Source organism: Dromiciops gliroides, chromosome 4 (genome assembly GCF_019393635.1).
Source record: "Dromiciops gliroides isolate mDroGli1 chromosome 4, mDroGli1.pri, whole genome shotgun sequence".
NCBI lineage: Eukaryota > Metazoa > Chordata > Mammalia > Microbiotheria > Microbiotheriidae > Dromiciops > Dromiciops gliroides.
Window position 1 is genome coordinate 244,054,031 of NC_057864.1, and position 14,670 is coordinate 244,068,700.

General features: G+C 50.6%; 1 protein-coding gene across 2 annotated transcripts; it reads left to right on the forward strand.

The window, feature by feature from the left end:
- Positions 1–2,109: 2,109 nt before the first annotated feature.
- HMGA1 (high mobility group AT-hook 1) lies at positions 2,110–14,624 on the forward strand. Of its 2 annotated transcripts, none has more exons than XM_044004984.1 (5): positions 2,110–2,239; positions 6,650–6,799; positions 10,127–10,210; positions 11,538–11,588; positions 13,051–14,624. In XM_044004984.1, the coding sequence occupies exons 2-5, from the start codon at positions 6,698–6,700 to the stop codon at positions 13,102–13,104; spliced, it is 291 nt and encodes a 96-aa protein (XP_043860919.1). In that variant the 5' UTR covers positions 2,110–2,239; positions 6,650–6,697; the 3' UTR covers positions 13,105–14,624. The 2 variants fall into 2 exon arrangements, with proteins under 2 accessions (XP_043860919.1, XP_043860920.1); XM_044004985.1 differs by having other exon boundaries at positions 10,130–10,210.
- The last annotated feature ends 46 nt before the right edge of the window (positions 14,625–14,670 follow it).

Sequence of the window (14,670 nt, forward strand, 5' to 3'; positions counted from 1 at the left end):
AAGGCTTCCAGATCAAGGAAAGGGAAAAGGCAGGCTCCCATGCCGGGACCGGGACCCATCGCTCTTGGTTTAGGGGTTTCTGAGTTTTTCTTCCTTAGAACTTTATTTTATTTTTCTGAAGGGAAAGGGCCAAGGAATGAATGACACGGGAAGGAAGAAATAAAGAAAAGAAACAAATGAGTCACAGTTGAGTGTGTCACCGAGCCCCGCATTGCTATATCCTTCATCACTGGAGGTAGTGTGAGGACTCCCCTCAGGAATTCAGGGGCCCGAAGGTTTGGGAGGAGTGGAAGCCGCCGCCATCTCTCCTCTCCAGGTCTGGCCCTTTTACTGCAGGCAACTTTCTACTTCTTCCTCCTTTCCACCGTCAAAGTGTCCCGCCTTCCTTTTTTATGGGATTGGGGGGTGGGTGGGTACAGAAGGGTATCAGGCACCAGGAACCCAGAAACAATCGCCCCGGTCACCTGCCCAAAGGGCATTCCCTGGTTACCGGGGTTGTTTTTTTGTTTTTTTTTTAGGCAAAAGGGCTAATAGTTCGCCTAACAAGGCAGTCCCTGTTTTACAGGCCATTAGTGTCCATTAATAAATTACAGTTAGATTTCACACACGTTTTAATTCCAACTGTCTTGCATTTCACCAGTCAGCCAAACTTTGGTCAACCCTTTCACAAGTAGACAAGGAATAAAGCCCCTTAGACAACCTAACTTAGTTTAGGGAAGTGGAGTACTTTATAAGGAGAAAAACCATAAATTGGCTAATTGGTTTTTTTTTTCTTATTAGGGCCATGTTAACAGGTGTTTCAGTGTTTTACCCTTACACTCTGCAGGCACCTACACGGGGGCACTCGAACTAAGCACGTGTGTACAGACCTGTACAACACCCACCCACCCACATACTTAGGATTGTCCCCACCCAATTCTTCCCACCTCCATAACAGGATTTGAGGTTTGTTTTGGTTTGTTTTGGGTTTTTCCTAGAATAAAGCTAGAAGAGACCCTAGATATAACTGAGTCCAAGTCCCTCTTTTCACGCATGAGGAAACTGGGTCCCACAGAGGTTACGTTGACTTCCTCTAGGTCCTACAGTCGATAAAAAGGCAGAGAAGACCTCCCGGCTGCAAGGCTGGCGCCCTTTTCATTACACCACCCCGGCCTCTCCAGCTCCCAACTGCCCCTAACAAACAAGAAAAGAGACCCCTAGTTTCACCAAGGGAAACTGGGAGGGGGAGGGGAAAAGGGGAGGGGAAAAGGAAAGAGACTATCCAATCGGGCATGTGCGTCCCTCCCCAAGAACCACAACCCCAGGGCTTCTTCGAACAGTGCGTAGTAACGCACTTCCACCCCCAGACCCCACACTCGACCACGCGCCTTCAGCCCCCAAGACCAGGACCACGTGGAGACAGGTACTAAGAAACCCACCATGCTCCGAACCGGCCCCCCCACCCACCCCGAAACCTGATCCCTCAGGCCCACACTTACCCACCCCCTCCCCTCCGCCTCCCCCCACCCCCCCTCCGCGCCCACCTAGCACGCTAGCCCGAGGCCGCCTTTTTAAATCCCCCAGCTCATTTGCATGGCCCCGCCCCCTGCGGTGACACAGCCTCCGCGCGGGCCGGCCTCCGGGCCGTTCCCCCCCCCCCCTCCATACTCCCCCCCCTTTGCCCCCGGTCTCTCTTTTTAAGCTCTCCTGAGCCGGGGCTGCGCTTCTCTAATTGGGAGTGTGAGCCGGGGCTATTTCTGGAGCTGGCGCCGCTCCAAGAGGGCGTGAGTTCGCGGCTGCTGTTCGGGCGGTTTTCTACCTTTTTTTCCTCTCTTCTCCCCCCCCCTTCCTTCCCACCACCCACCACCCTTTAAATAATTTCTATTTATTTATTTATTGGCGGGGGGTGGGTGGGAATGCTCGGGCCGGACCCGGCTTCCTGCCTCATGCCTTTATTTTTTAAAATGTCTATTTATTTCCCCCACCCCTCTTTCCTTCCCCCCACCCCTCCTGCACTGCCCCCCCCCCGAATGTGACACATAAATACCCCGCGGGGGCCTGGGCGGCGGAGCACGCGGCCGGCGGTCTCTGAGCGCTTCTCTCCTCTCTCCCGGTTTCAGATCCGCATTTGCAACAAGCGGCGGCGGCGGCGGCGGCAGCGGGAGGAGCCCGAGCAGGGAAGCTTAGCGAGGTCATTCGTTCGCAGTCCGCGTTGCTCCCCCGCAACCCGGAGCTACGCACCCAAGCCGGCCCGCTGCCGGTGAGTGCCTGCGGCTTTGGGGAGGCCGCCGATGGAGGGGAGGGGAAGGGGGGCGGGGGGCGCCGCCGCCGCCGCCGCCGCGCGTGAAGGGGAGGGGGGCGGGAAGCGCGCGCGCTGCCGGCTTTATTCCCAGGCTCCTGGGCTGCGCGAGCGGCCGCCGAGGTGGGGGGGGGGGCGCATTCGAAAAGGGGGGCCCTCCTAGCACGCCCACTCCCCGGCCTCAGAGGCGAAAACCCGGGGATTGGAGCGTGGTGTTTGGGGGGAGGGGACTCGCACCCGCAGGTAGCCCCCCGGGAGAGAGAGAAGCCGGGGTTCGGTTCTTTTCTCCTCCCCCACCCCCCGCTCTCACCTCTCGCTCTGCATGGAGGCTTTATGATAATAAGAGTATGGGTTGCTCTTTGCAAAGGAGCGGAGCCCACCCGGACCTGGTGATGGAAGCGGGGCGGGGGGGGGGGGCGCTCGGGTTGCAAGGGCACGAGGGAGGAGAAGCTGGGGCTGGGAGGGGGAGAAGTGGGCACGTGCGTCGGGTTCATGCCCATCCCCCCACGGGAGCGGAGGGAAAGGAAAGTCAAGGTAGTGAAGAAGGAAGGGGGGAGGAGGGGCAAGCGCCCCTACCCCCCGTTTGTGACCCCTCCCTCTCCCTCTGGAGGCGGGGCTCCTTTGGGGTAAATGGGGCTTAAGCCGACCCAGCCCCACCCCGCCTGGAGACCAGACCGGCGGCTTGCTGCTCTTCTCACCCCGGGCTCGGCCAGGCCAGCCTTCCCGCCCCCACAAACAGGTTTCTCTGCTTTGCTGGGCCCTGTTGGAACTAGCCCTTTTTGGCACCCCAGGTTTTATTGGGGGGGGTGAGGGGGCGCTCACCCCCGACACTCAGCCATTGTTTCCTCTTTCATCCCTAAAGGGACAGGTACTCCCCCCCCATTTGACTGGGGAACGGAGAGGTAGGGTATTGGGGGTGGGGAAATGTTCTTTGGTCATTAACTCAGTGGGAAACAGAAGGCCTGAAAACGAGGTCCCCCAAAAGCTGAAGAGGCCGGCCCTTCATTCCATCCTGCCTGCCGGGCTGGTGATGGCCTGGTTTCTGCAGAAGCCCAGCTTCCTTGGGGGAGGAGGGGTGTGTAGGTCTCCCCCCCAGGTAGTGTGATTCCACCTGTGAAAAGGAAGGGAGTCACATCTGTGACTTTCAGCAAGCCACTTTTTTCCTTCCCATCTTCCCCTCGATCTGGGCCTTAGTTTCTCCATTAGTAAAAGGGCGGGATTTGGATAGGCTTTTATAGGAACGGTCCATTCCAAACGGCTCAAAAGTCTTCCAAGACTTCTAGGTGGAATGATTTATTTTATCCCATGAAAATTGGACCTCCTTCTATTTAAGCCATTCATTTTAATTTGATTCTCCATTCTCCGAGGAAGTAGACACACAGGATAGGTATGTGTGAGCTTAGCAAGAGCAACTGGAGTGGGTTAAAGTCACCCAGGCCATTGGGGAATGGATCTCAAAGGTTTCAAGTATGACTAAGCAAGAAGATACTAAAAAGGGGCTAGGGATGGGTTCCCCATCCCTTACCTCACATCCCCCCCCCCCAATCCCAGAACAAGCAGGTGTTGGTGCTCAAGAGTTGACTTGAAAGGATAACTGAGTGAATTGCAGCTCCTGGGTGGGAACTTGGGGGGAGGGATGGGGCAGATGGTCCAGATTTCTTATGAGTTGGGCTTTCATTTAGCTGATTAATTTTGTTTAGATTTTAACGGAAACCTGTGGTGTAATATAAGATTCTAATCACTGTCTAATTACAAAGCAAGGCAAACCACTAATTACAAAGCAGGATAAATCACCAAACCACCTTGTTTAAAAGTATCTCAAAATCTAAAATGTTATAAAATAGAATAATTACCAATAGGGCAGAGACCTGCTGTGTGGAGAGAATTTCCCCAAGGCAGAAGGGTGAGGGGGATTCAGAATACTCCATTGAGCTTCGTTTACAAAACATGGGGTTTTTTTGTTGTTGTTTTTTTAAATCTGTGTGTACATACCAGAAAAACTATTTTTTTAAACTACTTAAAAGTTTCAAGACTTTTAGTTTCTTGCATCTAATGGCATATAGAATTGAAAAGGCATGAGGTCCAGGAGGAAGAGAGCTAGTTTGGGGGTATGAACCTGCATTGAAATCCTACCTTTTGTCATTCACCTGTGTGACTTTGGTCAAGCCACTTGAGCTCTCTGGGTTTCAGTTCCTCATTATGTTGACCAATATCCCTTTCAGATCTAAATCTATTTCTTCCCCTTTCCATTATCTTATTTGATCCTTAATGTAATCCTCCAGAGATAAGCATTGTACATTTTCACTTAGCCCCATTTTATAGATAAGGAAAACTGATTCCCATCAAAGTGATGGGTTGGGTGTTTAGGGGGAAAGTGTGTGGCATTTGGAGCAAATGAGTACCTGTTCCCTGAAAGATTAATCCTGGGCAGACAAGAGTCCAAAGGTTCAGCTCTCGCTCTCTCTCTCTTTCTCGTTCTCTCTCTCTTTTTTTTTTTTTTTTTGGTGGGGCAATGAGGGTTAAGTGACTTGACCAGGGTCACACAGCTAGTAAGTGTAAAGTGTCTGAGGCTGGATTTGAACTCGGGTCTTCTGAATCCAGGGCCAGCATTCTATCCACTGCCCCAGGTTCTGCTCTCTCAAGAGACAGGAGTCTCTGCTATGTGACTGATGGTGGTCATTTTAACCTTGGGAATAATAACTTAGAATGGGGTGTTGCCAGTGGAGTTCATGTTTCAAGTTGGAGAAGAGAGAGTCTAATCTCTTTTAGAGGAACCACTGTTCTTCAAGGTTCTAGGATTATATTGAGGAATAGGGGGAGATGGTGGGGACAGCTGGATAGAGAGGCCATTTCTGAGTCAAGAAGACTTGTTCACAGCATACATCTGACAAATACTGGCTTTGTGACTCAAGTCACTTCACCTCAGCCCCTTAGCGCACCCTCCATGGAGGGAATTGCCTCATCTGGGGGGTTCCCTGTGCCAGTGAAATCACACAGTTCCCCCTCTCATAGGCTTCACAACAACCCTGTGAGGTAGGTAGTAATGCTATATTATCCCCATTTTGCAGATGAGGGCCTGAGGCTTCGAATGGGAATGATTTGCTATTGGATGGCAGAGTTTCAGATTGGGCCTCCTCTTGGCTGCCTAATTGTGAAATGCTTTACCTTTTTGCAGCGAGAGAAATCTTAGGTTTAATGTTTGAAAGAATTTACTAACGGAGGGTGACACAACTCTAGAATGGGCCATGAAGAGGAAAGAGCTTTAAGAAGAGATAAGAGGTGATGCTTTAAAAGAGTGATCCTGCCTGTTGGGCAAGTGAGGTAGACTAGACTAGATTACTTGGAACCATTTTCTAGAACTTTGCAGAACTTTTAAGCCTCCAAATATTCCCTGGTTGGTGGAAGGTAGGGAAAGGACGGAGCATAGATCTTTGTGTCTCCTGGGTTGGGAGGAGAAAGAAATAGACATTTATATAGGAACTGTTATACTGAGAGCTTTTACAAATATTATATCATTTGACAATAAACCTGTCAGGTAGATGTTGTCATCCTCCTTTTACAGTGGAGGAAATGGACAAAAAGGTTAAATGACTTGCCCAGGGTCACACAGCTAGTAAGTCTGGGTTTGGACTTGGGTCATCTTGACTCTATACCAGAGCTTAACTGCAAGCCTAGCTGGCCCTGAATGATTCTCAAATGTTCAGCAGCAGACACTGAACACCAGAATCATTAAATACCAATCCCTTCATTTAGCAGATGAAGAAACTGAGGCCAGGGAAATTAGGTAGCTTTCCCAAGGTTACACAACGAATAGTGGTAAGTCCTGGGTTCCCTATAAACATGCCCCACCCTCAAGATGTGTTCTCCTCTAGTTAGTTACTCAGTTTTTCTCCTGTGAAATGGACTCGGCAGAGGAATGGAGGGTCCTAAGTGATAAGTTTGTGGTACTGAGCACAGTCTGAAGCGATGGATTCTCTGTGCTGCCTTTCTCCCTTTCGCTCCTCTCCCAAACTTTGTTCCTGGGCTAGGGCATCTGGGCAGGTCCCTACCTGGAAAAGCCTGGTTGGTAGGCGGGTTGTGCCTCCACTTCTGCCCTGGGCCCTGTGGGGGTGGCAGAAGCTGGGGTTAAGACAAAGAACCTTTTCTGAGCTGGGGAGATAAGGCATAGATTAACTCCATCCCATACAGCCCCCACCACTGCTTGAATAGCAGACACTCCTGGGGGAGGAATCGGCTTGGGTGGGAGCCAGGGAATTCCATCTTTAGGACAGAAGGAGGGAGGAACAAGGGGCCGGTGGCAGGTGGCTACAAGGAGACTTTTTAATCATTTGTGTGGTTGTTGTTTCTTCTTTTTTATGATTCTCTCCCCAGCACCCCACCCCCCTACCCTTTACCACCTCTCATTAGAGAAGGGGGAAGATGAGTGAATCTAGTTCAAAGTCCAGCCAGCCTCTGGCCTCCAAACAGGAGAAAGATGGGTCTGAGAAGAGAGGGCGGGGCCGACCCCGGAAACAACCTCCGGTAAGTGCATGGTAAAGAGATGTCTGAAAGCATCAGCAACCCCAACCCTGTGGTCTCCCCCCCCCCTTTTTTTAGGGGTGCTCAAATAAGGGCAGAATGCCAAAGAAGAGAATAGGTCAGCAGCTTTTATTCCCCATTAGTAGAAAGATCATTGGGTTATGAGTCAGGGGACCAGATTCAAATCTAGCTCTCCTACTTTATTAAAGCGATTGCCCCTCTCTAAACCCCACCTGTGACATAGTCACTAAATCTTGCAGTTTGTAGGTCTTACAATGTGAGTGTGAAGGGGCAGCTAGGTGGCGCAGTGGATAGAGCACCGGCCCTGAAGTCAGGAGTACCTGAGTTCAAATCCAGCCTCAGACACTTAACACTTAATAGCTGTGTGACCCTGGGCAAGTCACTTAACCCCAATTGCCTCACTTTAAAAAAAAAACAACAATGTGAGTGTGAAGTCTTAGACTAGTTTTCTGCTAGGCCTGAGAATGAGTACATAGTTGTGGGTACTATGAGTACTGGGGAACTGGGGGAGTAAATCTGGAATATCAGGAAAACTGGAACAGGGGAAGAAGAAGAAAGGCCAGTAGGGAGATAGACTTCTGTCCTCCCTCCCACTCATATCCACTGTTACAATATTGACCCTGAGAAAGAATTTGGTATCTGCCGTCATCTTGGGAGAGAAGAACGGTACTAAGGGGGGGGGGGGACCACACAAAATCTGAGGGATCCTGTCTCCCGTCCCTGACCTAAACCCAACACATGGGATCATAGCGGTCATGAGAGGGTAGTAGAATGAAGCTGGCACTACCAGCAGACCAGGTCTCCTGTTGGCTAGCTGTGTAAGTAACCCTGAACAAATCACTGGCTTCCTCGGTCTTGGCTTTCTTCTTTGTACCCTGAAAGGGTTAGGATCATAGTACCAGTCTTCTCTCTCTCTGCCACGACTGCCCTAGCCCTACCCTTTGTGTGGGGAGAGGGGTGAACATGGATTTTCTGTTGCTCTGTTACAATCCTCCCTGGGGCTCAGAGATAAGATGTGGGAGAACTCTGAGCATCAGTGTGATTTGTTGGGGGCAATGGGGAACTTGGGCCAAGCAGGGACCGAATGAGCCTTTGTCCTTGGGATGGATCCCAGGTGACTTGTTTATAGTTGCAGTCCAAGTAATCTAACACCCACTCACTCCCCTTTGCCCACAAACCTCTTTTCTGGCCAATGCCAGCCAGAAGGATGGAAAGTGACCACAGACATGGTCAGGTTTAGAGCTGAGGCCAAGACAGCTAGGTGTTACAATGGCTGAAGCACTGAGCCTAGAGTCAGGAAACCCCTGAGTTTACATCTGGCCTGGGCATTTACTAGTTGTATGACCCTAGGCAAGTCACCGAACTTCTGTTTGCCTCACTTTCCTCATTTGTAAAATGAAGATAACAATAGCCTATTCCTCCCAGGTTTGCTATGAGATTCAGATGAGATATTTGTAAAGCACTTGACACATAGTAGGTGCTGTATTAATAAATAGCTAGCTAGAATGTGTTGGATTTACTGTGTGGTGGGCCATGCATCTGTAATCTGGTAGATATCCAAGCCACTTGAGAATCTTTAAGCATCTGCTGGTAAACTTAGGCATTTCCCTCCCCTTGTGGGATGAGTTTTTTTGGGTTTTTTTTGGCGGGGCAATGGGGGTTAAGTGACTTGCCCAGGGTCACACAGCTAGTAAGTGTCTGAGATCAGATTTGAACTCAGGTACTCCTGAATCCAGGGCCGGTGCTTTATCCACTGCGCCACCTAGCTGCCCTCATGGGATGAGTTTTGAAGGAAGTAAAGCAGGCCTCTCTTGAGGAAACTTCTACCCTCTCTGTTCTAATCAGGAGCTAGAATACTTTGTGACCTTGGATGTAGGTCAGGTTACCTTTGGAACCCATCAATAAAATGGGGACACAGGCCCATCTTGCAAAATCCCTGCACACTGTCTCTCAGAGTCATTGGATGAGTAATGGATGGGAAATCTTTCAAGGGATTTAGTTTGTAGATGAGAGAGGTGGTGTGTGTGTGTAGAGAAAGAATAGAAGAAAGACTTTTAACCCTGTGTTTCCTGGGAGGTCGATTGGGTTAGGCTGCCCCGTGTCATGGGGTTGGCCGCCCACTCGCTCTCTGCTCCCCTTAGTCACACATGGACATCCTTTCATCTCTCCCTCCCCTGTGAAGTCAACTGCCAGCACTCACCTTCCTTCTTGCTGGCTGCTGTTGAGCAGGGGAATGGGTGTTGGATTACGTGGACTGTGGCTATAAACAGCCCAGGCCACTGAAGAAACCGGAGCTGGGACGCCCTTCCCTCATTGCCCATGCGTTATTCACAAGCTTTTTATTTCTCTTTGGCTTACGAACATTTCAGCAGCAGAGGTGGGGGGACCTCCAAGGTGGGGTCCGAGGCTTCACTTCCTTTCCCCAGGGGAGGTGGTTTGGCAGAGCCCCCAGAGTTCTGGTGGACATAACTTTCCTTCTCTCTCCTCCCAAGGAGTTAAATTTATCCTTTTCCCCCCTTTACCTTTATCCCTTCCTTCCCCCACCCCCTCCAGGGACTGATGGAGAAAGGTGTGAGGGAGCAGTTGCAGTATGTGTAAGGGGCAGTAGACTGGGAATGGAATAGAATCAGAGAAAAGGGAATTTATCATCATCAGTCAGCTGGGCCCCCAGGCAGAGGACATCATCTTACTTCCAGTGGGTTTTCTTTTTTTTCTTTTTTCTTTTCTTTTTTGTGGGACAATGGGGGTTAAGTGATTTGCCTAGGGTCACACAGCTAGTAAGTGTCGCCACCTAGCCGGCCCCCCCCCCTTTTTTTTGAGACAATTGGGGTTAAGTGACTTGCCCAGGGTCACACAGCTAGTAAGTGTCACCTGTCTGAGGCCAGATTTGAACCAGTACTCCTGACTCCAGGACCGGTGCTCTATCCACTGCGCCACCTAGCTCCCCCTAAGAAAAAGCATGGAGGAGGAATGGTATCCCAGAGTACAGATTATGGATCAGAGGCCTAGAAAGATGTTCATAGTTGGCCTTCCAAGACCTTGACCTTTGTAGGGTCCAGGTCAGCACCATGCTTGAAATTTCCTTCTGTTTCATAATAGAAAGGGAAGATTGAGTAGTGGTTGGTTGACTTTAGTCAAATCCATTTCACTTCATTTGTAAAAATGGGTTCAATAATTTGTGAGTTTGAAGGTGTTTCAGAAATGTGATGCAGTCCTTTGGTTGGTGAGAGACATACTTGTCTTGCCTTGTCTCCTCTACTCATTCTCTCACTATTCTCTATTCCCTGCCCTATGTTGTCTTCCCTCCAGAAGGAACCCAGTGAGGCACCAACTCCCAAGAGACCTCGGGGCAGACCGAAGGGGAGTAAGAACAAGGGGGCTGCAAAAGGCCGGGTGAGTTGCTGGGGCCTGGGGAAGGAAGGGTTTCCTCCACTTAAGCAGCAGTTTTGGTCTCAGGGCATAGATTAGGATGAAGTTAAGAGGTTTGGTGTTCTTCAGCAGAATTTGGAAAGCATCAACTTCTTAAAACCCAATGTTGACTTATGAGGGGGATGAGGGAGGGAAGGGTTAGAGGCATACTCTGTGTGTGTGTGTGTGTGTGTGTGTGTGTGTGTGTGTGTGTGTGTGTGTGTGTGTGCGCGCGCGTGTGTGCGCGCGCGCGTTCGTGCCACATGCACATCCTCAGCAGCAACTAATCGTGACCTGTCTTGGAGGTTGGGGACACAGAGTAGCCTGGAGTCAGGAAGATTTTAAATTCAGTTCTTGACTCACTAGCTATGTGACCTTTGGCAAGTCACTTAATCTCTGATGTGTCCTCCGTTTTCCTCATCTGTAAAATGGGGATAATTAATAGCACCTACCTCTTTCCCAGAGTTGTTGTGAGGATCAAATGAGGTAATTGTAAAGGGCTTAGTTAGTACCAAGTCTGGCACATAGGGAGAGCTCTGAAAATGTTGGCTATTATTATTAATGGGAAAAGACACTGCATTTCCAACCAGAAATCCTTGAGGTTCCTAGTTCTGTTACTCACTGTGTGACCTTAGACATATGTAACTTGGTGTTTCCTCATTTGTAAAATGAGAAATAAAAGAATACTTGTTTTACCTCTCAGGGCTATTAGCAAGGACCGGTAGATATAGAGAATGAGAAACATTCTCAAGGATGGCCTGCTATAGACTAGTACTTGATAGAATGTTTTTTATAAAACTCAATAAAACAAAATGTTTTTTGCTTAGGGTTAGAGAGGAAAGAAATTGGTGTTGGCTGAAGGGGCTTTAGTCCCCTTCTGATTCTCCTGGCCTTAGGGAGAATGGGAAATGATTCATCTAGGGTGTAGGGGGGAAAGGGGAGGAGGGATGATATTCCATTCATCCCCCAAGAAATTTAATTATTGAGGGGGTGGTGAAGGAAGAGGGGGCCAAACACTTTGGGGGGTGGGGACACAGGATGGCTTCTTTGAGAAGCTGTTTTTGCTTTATTTATTTATTTTGAGGGCTCTCGACTCATATCCTCTGAGTCATGGGTGGAAGAGGCTTGGGTCTCTGGTGGGAGGAAAAAGGAGAGGAGTAGGGGTGTGGGGGTGTATAGAATGTCTAGTGTTAGAGGGTAAGCCTTACCTAGCCTTGGAGGGATGTTGAGAGTTCTGGAGTGTCCCACCATACCTGTGGAAGAAAATTCTCCACTCTGCTCCCTTTTAACTCCTGGGTCTGTTCCCCTTTAGAAAACCACCACTGCACCAGGGAGAAAACCAAGAGGTAGACCCAAAAAGCTGGTATGTACAAGAGATGCACTGTGTGAGAGATGGGGGCGGGGGGGCTGTACTCTGGGGTAGGCGGGTCACCTGTTTCTACTACCAGGATCTGACTTGGTCACAGAGAAAGCCTTGAGGAAGGGAGAAGGATGATGCTAGAAATCCCAAGTATCAGTGCCCTGCACATAATGTCGTCTTCCTCTCAATCTTTTCTCTTTTTTTCTCCTGCTGCTTCCCTTATTCCTCCCAAGGAAATTTCATCCACTAAAAATCCCAATTCCCCCCTCCAAGGACAACCTACCCTAGACCAATAAAAGTGGAGAAACAGTAACCGGGGTGCTGTGGTTACTGGGGTCAAGGTGAGGGACCTCTTGGTGAGGAGAATGGATGGCTGTTGAGGCTGGGGGAAACTGCCCAGATACCTCCTGATAAAACTGCAAGGTGGTAGTTAGCCTGAAGCCAGGCACTGTAGGCAGTCTGAGCAGCTGTGTACCATAACCGTTTTCCTTCTCCTCCTCCTCCTCCTCCTCCTCCTCCCCTTACTCACCCCCTTCTACCCTGTCCTACTACCAGTGGCTTTCTGTCTTCAGCCAAACCAGTCCCCCTCCCCTGGGGTGGGGGGTGGAAGAAGAGAAACAGCATCTGGCAGACCTCCAGGAGTGAGTAACAGGAAGCAACTTGTTTTGGAGTCTCTGCCTGGCATGGGGGCCGCCCTGGGTCCGTGCGGTGTCCCCGAATTCCCACCCTGTGAGTGTGCTCCAGAACTCACTTCCCTTTCCTCCACCAAGGTCAGCTCTCGGCCACCCCCTAAGCCAGCTCCTGCTCTCTAGTATTCTGGGGATCTTGTCTAGACCCTGTGGGGAGTTTCTGGGCTGGCCGAGATCCCTCTGAGAGCCCAGCACCCACAGGGCCAGGAGAGAGAGGAAACAAAGGGTGTATCTTATCCAGGTGGCTCACCTCTTGTACTCCTGCTCTGCCACAACTGCCCACCAGGGGATGGGGTCCCCCTGCCCTCCATCTCCTTTTGTGCTTGCTTTTCTTAGCTTTCTTTTGCCAAGAAAGAGGTTTGCTCTGAGCTTAAGCCACTTCCTTTTCCCCCCCTCCCCCTCTGTAGTGGAGAGAAAGAATGCCTGGGGGGGGGGGGAAGAGCCGCCAGGCTGCTATGGGAGCCAGCAGGGCTTGGGGAGGAGCCTTGGGGAGGGCAGGGGAGGGGAGGAAGCAAGTGGAATGAGCTCTGTTTTCCCTTTAAATTCCTCCTCATTTTATGAATGAAACCGGGCAGCAAGAGTGCTGAGTCACCCACACACTCAGCCCTGAGTCATCCCAACCCTTGGAGCACTTGGGGATTGCAGGGGGTGGGGTGGGGGGGCTAAGGCCCCCCCTCCCCAGGTCCAGCCCTGTGGGTTGTGGGGGGGTGGTTTGTGGGGGAGCTTCAGTTCCCTCCTCCCCTCCTCCTTCAACTGCAAGCTTCCTTTCTCTTCAGGAGAAAGAAGAGGAAGAGGGGATATCCCAGGAGTCTTCGGAGGAGGAGCAGTAACCAGGTCTGCTTGTATTGCGCTACCTCATTCCCCTTGATGATGATGACGACGACTCGGCGGCCCTTTCCTTCTGGGACTAGACAGAAAAATGTTGATCTTCTTTAAATCTCCACTTTTCTTTCCCCACCTTTCCTTTCTCTCAGTCTGTCCTTCCTGGTTCTGCTGGTGAGAGAAATAACTGCTCTACCAGGGAAATGCCTCCCCATTCACACATTGAACATGTTCACACTAATCCTGGCCACCCACTCCATGTGGGATTATGCTGGGCAGGGTGGAGCAGGCAGCAAGTGGTTGAGGTGCTCTGCCTCTCCCCCCACCTCCCACATCCATCCATCCATCTATCTACCCATAGACCCACCCACTCTTTCCCAGGATAGGGATTTCTTTTGTATTCCTGCTTCCCTGGACAGAGCTAACCTTTTGACTTAGCTGCCAACACCTGTTTCTTTGTCTCTGCCCCCTGGAAAATGGGACCAGGGTTCCTGTTTTCCCATCTCCCTCCCCCCTTGCCCACCCCAACTCAAGGGTTTGAGAGGGAAGGACAGATGTCCGACTATCTTGATCCTAAGAGCTCAGCTTCAACCGACTTCTGTCTGGGGATATTCTATATCATACTATCCCTCCTACCTTTCTACCTAGTCAAGCTTGGTCCCAAGGGTGGAGGTGGGAGCAGACTTTTTACTGGGAGTTAGAAGGGGGAGCCCAATACCTACCCTTCCCCCCCCCCCCTCCCCATCTGCTCTACACTCTGGCATTTCCTGAGCATCAAACTGGAATGGGGCTGGGCTGGAAGTCTAGGGTGTAGGGTATGAATTGAGAAGTAGCTAAGGGGAAGGGAGAGGGCCTGATTCATGTTTCCTTGCTGCTCAGGAGATCTAGGGAGAAGGGGGACTAGGGAGAAGGGGGACTGGACAATCCTATTAATTTCCCCCAATCCTGGGCTGGCCTTCCTGGGCCTATGATTTTTGCCTTTGGAATGCATGTTTTGCAAGGATATTTCCTTCTCAGCCCCCCACCCCACCCCCCTCCATCCTTTCAGAATGCCATCCCCCTCCCCCTAGGAGCTGGTTACATCTTCCCTCCGTTCACAATCTACCTCTGAACACATTTTGTTGGTTTTCTTTTTTAAACGGTTTTGTTCTTGCATTCTGGCTTCCAGACACTCAGCCATGCAGTTTTGTTGGTTCTCATGTTCACCTGCCCTCTAACCCTTCCCCATCCACCCTGCTCATCCTCCCCAAATCATCACAAGGAGGGCTTGGGGAGATAAGAGTGGACACCAGGCCTAGTTTACTAAAAAAGTGACATTGTTGGGGAGGTGGGCCCCAGGGGAGCTGCCCACCCCCACTTCTATCAGTCCCTCCTTTGGTAATCTTCAAATGGGGAGGGTTATGGGAAGGAGGTCCAGCTGAAGTGGGGGAAGGGGTGGTCCCAGACTGGTGTGAGGGGGGAACCCCCCCCCCACTCTGGTTTCCTATTTGCAGTTACTTGAATAAAAATAAATTCCTTTTTTTCTGGATGAAAGTCTGATAATAGGGGTATACTTCTACGTGTTCTTGCGGCCT

Bases quoted from the DNA above. Each gene is read 5' to 3' on its own strand.
- HMGA1 (XM_044004984.1), top strand. From the start codon at position 6,698: ATGAGTGAATCTAGTTCAAAGTCCAGCCAGCCTCTGGCCTCCAAACAG. The intron at 6,800-10,126 runs GTAAGTGCATGG...TCTTCCCTCCAG, and splicing joins GACCCCGGAAACAACCTCCG to AAGGAACCCAGTGAGGCACC. The intron at 10,211-11,537 runs GTGAGTTGCTGG...GTTCCCCTTTAG, and splicing joins AGGGGGCTGCAAAAGGCCGG to AAAACCACCACTGCACCAGG.